Source organism: Thermothielavioides terrestris, chromosome 6 (assembly GCF_000226115.1).
Source record: "Thermothielavioides terrestris NRRL 8126 chromosome 6, complete sequence".
Taxonomy (NCBI): Eukaryota; Fungi; Ascomycota; class Sordariomycetes; order Sordariales; family Chaetomiaceae; genus Thermothielavioides; species Thermothielavioides terrestris.
In genome coordinates, this window is record NC_016462.1 from 3,027,515 (window position 1) to 3,040,226 (window position 12,712).

Consider the following 12,712-nt stretch of genomic DNA (forward strand, 5'->3'; position numbering starts at 1 on the left):
GGAGACGCTGTCGAACCGCTTTGTGGCATTGTTGTGGCATTGATGTTGGAACAAAGAGACAAGGGATGCGGCTGCAGAAGCATGCGTGCCTAGAACGCAGAGTGCCTGAAGAACAAAGGCGCCCCGGGATACTCGAGCTGCTCGCTGCTTAAGTGCATGAAGGAGCGTCTTAGACCATTGGCAGAGAGAGTTAGAATTCTGCTTGTTCACACTCCAAGCTGCAATTCCTACAGCCGCGTGCCGAACACAGTGCACGCACGGCCAGGACGGGAATAAGTAGCCTGCAGCAAGCAGCCTTCAGGCTGACAATTTGGTTGGCAATTCGCACCACCCGCTTGGCCCATTGAGTCGCCGCAGCACGTCGCTGCTGCTTCAGTGCCCGCGTCATCAAAGTTGTCCCACCAGACACCTCATGCCCCGCTCTGACGAAGCGCAGGCCTTCTTCACTGCCGTCTACCGCGCCGTGCAGGAGATCCCGCCAGGCAAGGTGACCAGCTACGGCCACATTGCGCGGCTGGTCGGCACGCGTAAGTCTATGTGGCCGCCTCCCTTCCGAACCTAGGAAAAAAAAAAGCCCGGCCTTGACTACCCAAATTCAATGTAACTGAAACATGACCACTGACCACCACCACCAATGCAGCCCAGCGCCCGCGCCAAGTCGGCGTCTGCCTGAAGCACCTGCCCTCCGACCCGTCGGCGCGCTTCAACCACGACAACGTGCCCTGGCAGCGGGTCATCAACGCCAAGGGCGTGATATCGCCGCGGTAGGTACATACAGCGCTCCCACATCGCCGCTCGTTTGGTCCGCCCGGTCTGGTTGGTTGCATGCGGTGCCGTCCATTATCGGCGTCTCCCCAAGAGTCGAATTACTTAAACCGGCATCATCACTGACAATTACTAGGTCCCAACCGTCAGGAGCGCGCAACCAGGCCGCCGCGCTGCAGGCAGAGGGCGTGACGGTCACGACGGGCGCGCTGGGTGAGCTAATGGTGGACTTCGCTGAGTTTGGCTGGTTCCCGCGCATCTTGCCGTCCGAGGAGGCCGAGGGGTTGGTTCCCTCCGACGAGGATGATGAGGAGGGGGAGAGTCGGGCGAGCGTAGGAAATGAAGATGAGGATGGGGACTGAAAAGGCGGATGATTTGAGGGGTTGAGGCGATGATGAGAGGATATCATTGAAGTTGTCTGCCTGTCTATTGTGGATGATGCTTCATACGCCATGACAGGGAGGCAAATATTTTTGACTATCTTCCAAGTCAAACCTTAGCCAGCGGTGCACGAAGCCAATGTCGCCCACAACCAATAACTTCCCTTCATAGCTGCGTCAAAGGCGCTGAGAACTATCATCCGGGACGCGGCCTAGGAACTTTCCCAACGGTCAGCAGCTTGAAACCCAGCCAAACGCAAAGATAAAATAAAATGAACAAGTTGCTGTCTCAGATAGCGGTTGGACAAGTTTTTTCCACATAGTACAGTTCGGTACAGGTCTGTGAACATGTGTCTATCATCATAACAGGGTGTATGTTGAAGAATGAAAAGAAAATAGAGGGCTTACCACCTAGGTGCTCAGAGACGTGGAGCGGCATCACGACGGAAACCGGATCGCGCGACCTCAAGCCCCTTCAGGCTCCCGGTCAACCCGCGTCTTCTTGGCGACCGGACCGAAGAATGAGTCGACCGTCCGCTGCCGCTTGTCGAACTGGGCGCTGCCGATGCCGCCTCGCGTCTTCTTCAAGCCCTCGAGGTGCTTCAGCACGTTGACGCCCACAACCGACAAGCTGATCCGGGGCCGCTGCCGCTTCGGGCCTGGCGTCGGCGTCCTATCACCAGATGCCACAGCCGTCGCGCCTTCCGCAACATCCCCGCCACCGATCCCGACCGCCGAGACAGCACCGGGCTCCGGCGCCGGCGGGCTAACGGTAACCACAGCCTCCACATACCCGGTATTGCTCCACACCGTCGTCCTCGCCCTCCCCAGCGAGGCCGCCTCGCCGCGGCCAAACCACGCCAGCAGCACCCGCAGGAGGGCATCGAGAATCAGCCCGTGCGCAACCACCACGACGGCGGCGCCATCCCGCTGCCCATCCGCCTCCAGCACCGGCACCAGATGCACCCGCACAAATCTCTCCGCCCGGACACGCATCTGATCCCACGACTCGGCGCCGGCATCCCCCAGCCCCGCGCTACCGAACCTACGCCCCTCCGCCCCGCCGAAATCGCGCTCCCGCAGCTCGCGCAGCTGCGCCACCCTCAGCGGCGGCAAGGCATCACCGAAAGCGGTTGGCGCCTGCGCCTGCGCCTGCGCCAGTGCATCCACCACCGCCTGGGCGGTCATCGCCGCGCGGCGCAGGTCCGAGGCAAACACGTGCGGCCGGGCGGCCGGGCCGAGGGCGGCCGCGAGGTGCGCGCCGAGGCGGCGGGCCTGCAGCGCGCCGTGGGCGGTCAGCGGCGAGTCGCGGGTGCCTGCGCTGGACAGAGGAAGGGTCGGTCAGTCGTAGGTCTTCTCGGCTGCGGGTATATATTTACGGAATGGAGATGGTCGCGCAAGCTCTGTGCGGGTGGGTTGGACTTACTAGATGCCTGCGGCGTTGTCGACGGTTTCGCCGTGGCGGACGAGGAAGAGGCGCATTTCTTTTTTGTGCCTGGGCCGTCTTCACGAGATTGTCCCGGACATGTGCATTGTGTTGGCGCGGGCGGCAAGCGAGGGCATGGCGCTGCCCTGCGTGTTGTGCGGCGTGCTGAGCGGTGATGAGGAAGAAGTGGGAGGAGCAAGCGCTGAGCGCTTGCGAAAATTTCGATTTTTTTGTAGGGCCCACGGCTGCGAGTGGGGCGATTGTTCATTACCCGAGGGCCAAAGGAAAAGTGGGGATTTTCGCAGCCCTCTCTCCTTCCAGGAGAGAGGGGCACAAAATTGCCGGACACCTACCCAAAAACCGGACACCTCCCCACCTAATTTTGTATACGAACGCGTCCTGGCGCGAGGGACTGCAATTCACAACTACATCAATTCGACCACCTTGCAAATACGAAGAATAGCTTAAAAAGCTTAAAAACGCAATAAAATTCGATCTAGATCAAATTGAAATATAATTATATAATATAAGGCTAGCTTGCGTACCCTGACTGCGCGCCCCGACTACGCCCCCCCCTAACTGCCACCTACTTATTGTAAGGCGGCTAAACCTGTAGATACTGGCTCACTGTTGCTATCTAGGCGTATCTGTATACGTAGCGAGCTATTACAATCCTCCCTAGCTATAGATTTTTAGTATTGAGCTTCCTACGCTATATACTACGCTATAGACTACGCCGTAGTATAATCCTCCTAGGCTATAGCATCTTACGATACCTGCTTCCTCGCTTTATATACTCGCTACTTTGTAATAAGCTTGTTAATCCTATTAAAGGCTAGTTCGCGAGTGCCTACGCTATTGTAAGTACTTTTCTGTAGCAGAGGCGATTCGTCATTATTGTCGGCGTTATTATCGGCGTTATTGTTGGCATTATCGTTGGTATTATCGCTATTAGATTGTAACTAGGAGAGGTCGTTATCGGTAAGTAGCTCCCACTTATCGCCTATACGGATAGAACTCTGTATTAGCTATAGCTCTAGCACTAGGAAATCGTATAGTAGTCGCTCTAGCCTATAGGTATCGACTTCTTCGCCTATATCGATAAAGAATATAGGCTTCGAAGGATCCTCGCTATACTACTTATTGAAGATAGAATAGTCGTTTAGATCAAGGGGTATATAGTCGTTGATCTAGCTAATCTTCTCGAGGAATTCTTCGAAGGTTACTATCTATAGGCAGCTATTGCTTATAACCTTATTGCTTAATATCCTTTTCTACTCTATCTATTCCTTCTTAAGCTCCTTTTCTCTAGTATATACAATGTCCTTTATTGCTTTATAAAATTACTTAGTAATAGCCTCTATATATCTCTGATCGTAAGTAGCTTATATATAGTGGATATCTTCGATAGATATATTAGTAATAATAGCGCTAGATAGCTAGACTAAACGACCCCTAGCTCGCTTTAAGGTATACGATACTAGCTATTGTTTCTTATTAGCTATAAATATAGCAAGGTGCTCTTATATAAGTTGACCTTTGTATATTGTAGTAGCGATATCTTTAATAAACTAGCGCGTTAGGGAGCTGAATATATTGTTATATTTGTTTTAAAGCTAGTCAATGCCCTAGGTAGCTAATTGCTAGCGATCTTGCTTTAGAAGCAACGAAGAATATACTACAGTATTAGCCTAGAGGTCGATATCTTTAAGCTAACTAATATAAATAGTATAGTTTAGAGGCTAAATCCCTAACTTCGAGAACCTAGTAATAATCCTACTAGGAGTGAAGCCTATATTTATAATCGCTTAGTTATATATTAGAACTAGCGATATATCTTCTTCCTAGCTTTAAGCAACTAACCTAAAGGTTCTTAATAAACTGTATATATATAAAGGTAAGCTCGCCCTAGCGAACTATCTAGCGAAGGTGCTTTTGATATACCTTCTTAATATATTGGAATACACCTATATCTATTGGCTACGTCTTATATAATAAATACAGTGGCAAGAAGACGATAATAATGTTATATATAAGGCAGTATTTGTAGATATCTAATGCGTAGTGCCCTAAGAAGCTATCTATCACCAATAGGCGATAGATACAATCCTTAGGGCGTATATTATTCCACTTAGATTCAACTATATCGTCTAGGCTCTAGAAGTTATATACATTGTAGCTAAACCACTCTTCGAACATAAGCTTATACGCCTAAACTATAGGATAGTACTAGAAGGAGTGCTTATTAAAGTGCTAAACCTAGTTAGCTATAATAGCGTAGTTACTAAACGCTATATCTAAGACGTTGAAACGTATATCGCTATTAAGGCCGTCGACGTTCTAGTTCTCGTTTAGCTATTGTTTAAAGATATTGTATATAGGTATAGTGTTGCCAACAGCATTAGTATAGCTAATTAGGGTTATCGACTCCCTATTATAGAGGTTAGGGAGCTCTAGCTAAGAAAATAGTATAGTAAATAGATAGCAAGACCCTTGATACTAAGGAATAGCCCTTTACCTTCCTATTCTTGTTTATCTTAATAGCTAAGATCTAGAACCTTCTATTCAATATCGCTAAACAGTAGCCTATCTCGTCGACGTTCTAACAACTAGCTACTATAATATTGTATCTCTTAATAGCATCTTTATAGCGGTTAAAGAACTTGTTTAGTATATTGATCTATTACTAAGTAGATAGTTGTACGGCCTCTACTAGTTTCCTACTCGTTGAGAAGTATATAGGATGATCGAACTGCTATTAAGCCTACTAAGCGTAGTTGACCAGGCCTATAGGAGGAATACAATATACTTATAGACGATTTATAGTGCCCTCGATAAGATCCTAGGCTAGTAAGGATCCTAAGGTAGATAGCTATTATATATACGTATCGAGGGCACTGTCTTCGACGTCGATAAGCGTATATAGCCGCCTAGCGATATAGCGTCGGTTCAATGCTGGTGAGCCAGTATCACGAAGAGCCTAAAGATATATAGCGACCTACGATTTACTATAGCTAAACCGCTTAGCTACAATGTAAAGAGAGGACATTGTATAGCTATATACCTTACTTCGAAGGTAGTTGGTATAGTACTGCGCAAGGGCGTTGTTGAGCTAGTAGGTAGCGTGTACACTAGGCAGTTTAGGTAGATAGTAGTTCGAAGATCTGGGCATAATATGTTAAAACACTATAAAAACATCACCACTTATAGGTTGGCTAGCGGCAATAGCTTCAATTGATGGGGTTGACGCGGTTGTGATCCCTCGCGCCAGGACGCGTTCGTATACAAAATTGGGTAGGGAGGTGTCCGGTTTTTAGGTAGGTGTCCGGCAATTTTGTGCCCCTCTCTCCTGGAAGGAGAGAGGGCTGCGAAAATCCCCACTTTTCCTTTGGCCCTCGGGTAACATTCAGCAATGCGTTGGTGGGCCGACCCCCGCTGTTCTCAACTGATAAGGAGGCACAGAAAGTCCTGCCGGTGTGCAAACCCTCAACGGATCATGTTTGGGATGTGCACGAAGAGTGAAGTTCCTATAATCATGGTCTATGCATGGTTTATGCAAGATTTCGATATCGAGTTTCTGAGTGCGTGGTGTCCATATCCCGTTTTCTCCCCAGTTTGTGTTCCTCGGTGTTGCGTATCGCTCGACGCCGAACAACGCTTTCAGTCTTTCAGTCTTTCTCTCTCCATTCTCAAGAACGGCCCTGAAGTCCATGTTGGCGCCGTTCCCCGCTGTTTTCGTTTTCGTCCGCCCGCGACGCCATCCCCTCTCTCCTTGGATGCAACGACATCCGTCAGTTGAAAATGCACACCGACGAAGCACCACCTGCAGACCTCGCCGCAGGTCGAGCACGACCTCGGTAGCAACCTTTTCGACGGCGACTCCGTCCTCCTTATGTTTGCCGATGCTAGAGGCAAGATACCCAGCTATTTCAGGGGTCGCTGGTAAACTGCTTGTCATTTGGACAAACACCAGAACGCCGGAAAACGTTGCCCACGAGGGAAAGCGTTTCATCCTACCGACATATGCATAAAAACAGCATGGCTCGTCATCTCTGATGCCGGAAGCATGTCCAAATTATTTGAGCGCAGCGAGGACTCCATCGCTCCTAGATATATCAATCACCGCGTCCTCTTTCACCGTTGTCGACGCGCCCTTACTTCCGGGAGTCGAAAATACCATACCCAGCACACACAATCTTCGTGGAAGCTGTACTGTTGTGGAAGGATGATGATCTGGGTGGGTGGCCGACTGGAAGAGGTGGGGGGTTATCGGGCACAACTCGAACTTTGGTCATTCCACGATAGATCCTATGTCTTTTGTCTCGTCCCTCCACCTCGCCGCTTGGGAGTTAGGAGGGGAGACGGAAGACGGGTAACACAGATTAACGGGTAACACAGATCATCATGGCCGATCAACTTACACCCAACACTCCCCGGCACCCTCATCGCGATGGACCTCAACCTGGCCCACACCTGTGTGACGACCATGCAAGGCAACCACCTTTGAGCAGATTTTTCGACAGCCGCTCCCGCCCAGGACGTGTGGACAATTCGCTTCGGCTAGTCAGTGGTGAATGTCTCCAGACGGGAGAGACTGAACAGTGCCATCATCCATCACGACTCCTCTATGTCAAAGAAGTTGTTTCCGAAGAGAGCTGTGCTGGATTTAAGACCGCTCGGTCTGACACTCAACCGCCGATCCATCGGTCTTCTCGTCAACCCTTCCTCGGCCTCCCATCATAGTTCTTGGGACTCCAGGCTGCCCCATCCTCGAGAAGAACACCATCTAGCTCGGTCACGTCTGGGCTGAGACCTTCACAGCCCGGGAACCCGGCCGACGGCTCAACTGACCTAACCAGTCTGGGGGATCCAGATCTCAGAATCGCAAACACCCTCCATGGACGCCACGTCGACGAAGGGGGACGAGCCGGCGGCGACACCAACGACGGCCGAGAAGCGCCCCGAGAACGTAGGCCCAGCGCAAGCCCGGCTCGCGGACGGAGACTACGAGAGATGCCGGGCACTGCTGGTCAGCGACGGCTCGCGGTGCCCGCTCGCCAAAGCCGACGGATCGTGGCGCTGGTGTGCGACCCACGCCGCGCACCATGTCGTGTTGCACCACGAGGAGCTGGAGCACCGCAAGCCGTGGTACGACGAGTCGCGGAGGTGCCTCTACATGCGGGACCCCGCGCAGGCGCTCAAGACCTTCAACGCGATCCAGGAGTCGCTCGCGCTGCGCATCCTCATCACCGAGGTGCTGCACGCCGGCGACGAGGACGACGGCCACCGCCACTTCGTCCGCGTGACCCTCGGCTGTCGCGGCAATGTCATGTCGCAGCTTAACTATTTCCAGAAGCAGCGCGGCAGCAACACCGACAGCGGCGCCCCCGCCATCACACAGACGGAGGCAACGCCGGCCTTCAGCAGCAACTCACCGCTGCCCGGCGCCGCCGGCCAACAACGGATCTCCATCTCGTCCTGCTTCGACCGCTTCCTGGCCCTTGCCGAAGCGCGGGCGGCCTCCCCAACGCGCTTGGGCATTGAGGTCCCCGGCGGGGCGAGCGGGAGCGGAAGCGGGACTCCAGCCCCGCCGCATCACGCCGACGACCCGGACCGTATCTCCTCCTCTATGGCCTCCCTCCCGCAGCCTCAGAGCAGCAGCGCTGGCCCCTCCCCGGACCACACAAGCATGCGCGCCCGGCTGGTCGCCAAGGCCAAAGCGCTCGGCGACCTGCCGCGGCTGGAGTGCGAGCACACGGCGGAGGAGCTCGAGGCGCAGGAACGCGCCTGGCGGGAGGCGGTGGCACAGGCGGAGGGCTGGCCGGTGGCGGGCCCGACGGTGGTGAATTATTCGTGGGACGCGCCGCCGCTACAGCCGCCGGCGTGGGTCGAAAACGGTGACGGCAAGGCGTCGGGTTCTGAGAGGGGGCGTTTTGGCTGGCTGGTTGCATTCTTCTGCCGCTGTTTGGGGTGGCGTAAAGGGTAAGTAATTATGTAAAGGGGAGGAAGGGTGGGATGTGCAGGAGTGTGAGAGGCTCGAGGAGGAATTGCTAACGCTATCGGTGCTAGATTGCTCCTACTCAGAGTATTAGGCCGTGTTTGGGAAGAAGGAGGGAAAAGGCGGTGGGAAAGTGCTGGCATGCTGGCACTATCCACGTTAGCCTGCCCCTACTGAGAGTAGCTCGTGTCTTGGGAGTGGGGGGGAATAAGCCGAGGGGAAGAGAAATCGACAACAGGCGTTCATTGTCGGGCGACTAGTTGGACCCGGTGCTCAATGTGACTGAAGGAAATTGTGTTGTGGACACCCGCCTAGGTGAAGTTCTTGAACAACACCCCGTTCCGCTGCGGGCGGGGAAAGGGGTCAGAACAAAGACAAGACAGGGCTCGCCTGTTCGAGCACCGGGCTTGACATCGGGTACAACACGTTTGCCACGGAGGTATCTCCTCCCCTCCATTGTGTAGGTAGTGATTTACCTACCCACTTACACCAAAATCCCCTACACTCTGTGGTAGGTGCCTGCCTATCACGAACTTGCCATAACATTGAGGACACGCAGTGGAGTTGAAGTTGAGATGGGCATGACGGGGTCGGTGGCCGGCCCGGTATTTTCGACTCAGCTCATGTTGGGCGCTTGGTCAGCCAACAAGAGATGCTGTCGGTTCATGTTGACGGCCCCTGTCAAAACCGGTCAAACCACATCGCGAGGTTGGACGCGGCGGTTACGGTGTTAGTGGGGCCGCGCCAGTTCAAACAACCTAATGCACGCCGGGGCGGCAGAGCCGACCTGTCGGGCCCAATGTTGCATGCACCGTGTAGCGTGTTCATTTGCTTCAGGGTGTGGTGGAGCGGGCGCAATACTGCGGTCGTTGGCTGTCTGGATGCCCAGATTGGGCCGCCCCCTGGCTCGAGCCGTCCCGCTTGGGCTCCCCAGCCCATAAGCGTGGGAGAACGGAGGCGCCGAAGCCCGCCGATGCTCCCAAGACAACCACAGCGATGTGTTTAGCCACACTGTGCTCGCAGCAGGTCAAGCAGCAGAGATGAGATGGGCTGCCCAACTTGTATGTATCTGTTCCATCCGGCTGCATCCAGCGGATCTCCTCGCTCGTGATGCCCTGCCCCGCCCAAGACCCTGTCGAGAGATGGAGCGCTCGTTGGACGGAGCCTGTTCGTGCCGGGTGAGTTGGTGCCTGGGTCGGCTGCACAATCCGCAGCACGAGCGAGTCAACAACATCATAATGCGTGGGACGGCCCGGGCGTGCCTTTGGCTGTTTCCTGTTTCTCTGTCTCCGTGCCTCTCTTCTTCCCTGTCACCTTCCGTTTCTGTATTTCAGCCCGGCCAAGCAATCATGATACGACGATGATGCCCGGCTCAGCCATTCTCACGCTCTTTTCCTCCTGTCTGTTTTCTTGCGCCCTTGCCGGCATCGAGCCACAGCAAGCCGTTTGGACTTCCGCGCCGATAGGTCCAGACGGGCCATGGAACGCCGTCGAGGTGTCCCTTGGCGGCCAGGCGAACATTGGTCTATTTCCAGGGCGCCTGTGGAGCACGTTCGTCACTACCACGGACTACTGCGCGGTCAACAGCACGATCCCCCACTGCGGGTCGGGCACTTATGACAAGGACAATGCCATTCCCGACGCTGCCACCGGGACCGCCTTGACTGTACAATGGCAGCCGGACGATCAGCAGCTGAGCGAGGGGATCGAGGTTCTTGGGACCGCTCCGATGCGCCTTGATTCCATCGACTTGCACTTCGGGCTCGGCGCCATCAATAACCACTCGCTTGCTCTCATCGAAAACGATTCTCAGATGTACGAGTACCCGGGCGGAACGCGGTACCCGATCTTCACGGGCTGTCTCAGCCTGGGAGCCACCGATCGGTATCAAGTGTTCACAGGCGGCGATGGCGGAACCACCATCAACGCCACCATGATTCCATGGTACCTCAAGGACCAAGGCAAGACCGCGTCTAGCTCCTTTGGCTTGCACATCGGGTCCGCGGGACCGACCGCGACGATGTCAGGGTCGCTTCTTTACGGAGGTTACGACCGCAACCGTGTGCTCGGCAACGTGCTCGCATTTGACGGCGATCTCTGGTCCTTCGTCCGCCTTCAAGACATCGGCATCCGCGTCATTGACGGCGTCTCCCCCTTTACCGCTTCCTCCTCCGGTTCCGGCGCGATCAGCGACAACATCGCAGGCCTCCTCGCGCAGGGCAACTCCTCCATCACCTCGGCCGGCCTGTCCGTCCTCATCGACCCCTGTACCCCCTACCTGACGCTTCCCAAATCCACCTGCGACGCCATCGCCTCCCACCTCCCCGTCTCGTACAACTCCTCCCTCGGCCTCTACCTGTGGAACACCTCGGCCCCGCACTACAGCCGCATCGTCGCCTCGGCCTCGGCCCTCACCTTCACCTTCATGGGCGAGAGCAACACCCAAACCGGCACCATCAACGTGCCCTTCCGCCACCTCAACCTCACCCTCTCCCCGCCCTTCACCGACACCCCGGTCCCTTACTTTCCCTGCTTCACGGGCGGCACGGGCCAGCCCGTCCTGGGGCGCGCCTTCCTGCAAGACGCCTTCCTGGGCGCCAACTGGGAGCAGAAGAAGGTGTTTCTGGCGCAGGCGCCGGGGCCCAACATCCCCTCGGGCGTCGACGCCGTCAACGTGCAGCCGGGCGACGTCACGGTCGCGGCGAGCAGCAACGACTGGAAGAAGTCGTGGGAGGGCTTCTGGACGGCTCTGAGTGCCGACCAGGCCGATGGCAATGCGCCCGTTAGTGTCAGCGTGAGCAGCACCCCGACGCACACGGGCAGCTCGGGTCAGGGGGGGAGCGGCAGCGGCAGCGGCAGCAGCAATGGGGCGGCGTCATCTGCGGGAGTAGCAGGTCTGTCCACGGCAGCCGTGGCGGGGATTGCGGTTGGAGCGGCCGTGGGCGGGATGGCGGTCGTCGGGGCGGCCGTGCTGTTCTGGCGCCGCCGGCGAAAACTGGTTGGACAGGCGGCTCCGGAGGCAGCACCGCAGCCGCCCCCAGCGCCGCCGTACTATGACACAAAAGACGCTTTCAGTGGCTGGATGGTTGAGGCACCCGACAATACTCGCAAGGTCCACGAGATGCCGCCGCCGGAGAGGGTCTACGAGATGATGGGGGATCAACCTGATGGGCCCGTGGGCTGGGGGGCCGGAGTGGCGCGGTAGAACTCAGTTCTTGCGGTCAACACAATCGCTTTTCTTTTCGTCCTCTCGTTCTGTGGTGCAATTGTAGAAGAGTTGGGGGGCCGGGTGGTGCTACTGGACATTGTGGGTGGAAGTTGGCATTGATGATCCAACTACGGTCATGACTCTCCGCCACAAGTATCAACTTCTTCCTTTTAGTACCTAAAGTCCTCAACAGTTCCTGAAGCTGTCCCGCAATGGCTGTCCGAGCCTTGCTTCGAGATTACAGCTTGAGAGGAACCAAGGAGAGATAGCCGTAACCAGTCATTGCCACACACAATCGAGAAGATATGGATAACCCGAGTCGACAAATGAAGTTGGAGAACTGTTGGACCACTGAGCTAAAAACTCTTGGTGCTCCATTTTTCGTTCTTGGGACTTCTTGCTCGGGGCCGTATATTCCGACAAGAACTTGCCAGGTGCAACATGATTCTTTTCCAATCAACATAACCAGACGATGCTTGGCAAAACGTAGACCATGATCGTCACATCATCATCGAACCTAGATACGCCTTCATCTAACCCGTGTGAGAATATGGCGGATGCAATATGCTGTTTACGCACCCCGTTCGTCGCCCTCCGCCCTCTCAGTCACCCCCTCGCGGCGTCCTTCACCCTGCCGGTCGCCCACTCTGGTTGGTCAGACGTATGCCATGAGGTCACAGTTGGTCGTCAGTACAGAACGAATAGTCACAATGATGCGTAGGTAAACGGGTATCTTTTCCGGGTTCAAGTTACAAGGCCATCCAGTCGCTGAAGCTGTCATACTTCCCTTGCTCGATTTTTGCCGCTCCTGCAAGATGCCCCCTTTGCATTTGTGTGGCTTCAACTGAAGTTTTGCAGTCCTCGCACTTTTGACATTGTCTTCATGCACCCTGAAGTAAGCTAAACTTTGCTGCTCAGTGCCTCCCTCGTTTAAG

At 54.9% G+C, this 12,712-nt stretch overlaps 4 protein-coding genes across 4 annotated transcripts; 2 read left to right on the top strand and 2 right to left on the bottom strand.

Annotated features, from left to right (window-relative positions):
- THITE_2124680 (uncharacterized protein) lies at positions 1–1,200 on the top strand. Its single transcript, XM_003658124.1, has 2 exons — positions 1–527; positions 641–1,200. Exons 1-2 carry the CDS (start codon positions 413–415, stop codon positions 766–768), a joined length of 243 nt encoding a protein of 80 aa, XP_003658172.1. The 5' UTR covers positions 1–412; the 3' UTR covers positions 769–1,200.
- Positions 1,201–1,269: 69 nt separating this feature from the next.
- Positions 1,270–2,746, bottom strand: THITE_2124681 (uncharacterized protein). The gene is made up of 3 exons (XM_003658125.1): positions 2,572–2,746; positions 1,557–2,466; positions 1,270–1,357 (listed from the first exon to the last, which is right to left on the bottom strand). The coding sequence occupies exons 1-2, from the start codon at positions 2,625–2,627 to the stop codon at positions 1,611–1,613; spliced, it is 912 nt and encodes a 303-aa protein (XP_003658173.1). The 5' UTR covers positions 2,628–2,746; the 3' UTR covers positions 1,270–1,357; positions 1,557–1,610.
- A 5,584-nt stretch (positions 2,747–8,330) lies between these two features.
- THITE_2124686 (uncharacterized protein) lies at positions 8,331–9,037 on the bottom strand. The gene is made up of 2 exons (XM_003658126.1): positions 8,641–9,037; positions 8,331–8,553 (listed from the first exon to the last, which is right to left on the bottom strand). Exons 1-2 carry the CDS (start codon positions 8,710–8,712, stop codon positions 8,419–8,421), a joined length of 207 nt encoding a protein of 68 aa, XP_003658174.1. The 5' UTR covers positions 8,713–9,037; the 3' UTR covers positions 8,331–8,418.
- An 895-nt stretch (positions 9,038–9,932) lies between these two features.
- Positions 9,933–11,774, top strand: THITE_2060037 (uncharacterized protein; the record flags this gene model as incomplete). The annotated part of the gene is made up of 2 exons (XM_003658127.1): positions 9,933–11,357; positions 11,403–11,774. 2 exons carry the CDS (start codon positions 9,933–9,935, stop codon positions 11,772–11,774), a joined length of 1,797 nt encoding a protein of 598 aa, XP_003658175.1.
- Between the last annotated feature and the right edge of the window lie 938 nt (positions 11,775–12,712).

Bases quoted from the DNA above. Each gene is read 5' to 3' on its own strand.
- THITE_2124680 (XM_003658124.1), top strand. From the start codon at position 413: ATGCCCCGCTCTGACGAAGCGCAGGCCTTCTTCACTGCCGTCTACCGC. The intron at 528-640 runs GTAAGTCTATGT...CCACCAATGCAG, and splicing joins TGCGCGGCTGGTCGGCACGC to CCCAGCGCCCGCGCCAAGTC.
- THITE_2124686 (XM_003658126.1), bottom strand. From the start codon at position 8,712: ATGCCAGCACTTTCCCACCGCCTTTTCCCTCCTTCTTCCCAAACACGG. The intron at 8,554-8,640 runs CTAGCACCGATA...ATAATTACTTAC, and splicing joins ATACTCTGAGTAGGAGCAAT to CCTTTACGCCACCCCAAACA.
- THITE_2124681 (XM_003658125.1), bottom strand. From the start codon at position 2,627: ATGCGCCTCTTCCTCGTCCGCCACGGCGAAACCGTCGACAACGCCGCA. The intron at 2,467-2,571 runs GTAAGTCCAACC...TCCTCTGTCCAG, and splicing joins GACAACGCCGCAGGCATCTA to CGCAGGCACCCGCGACTCGC.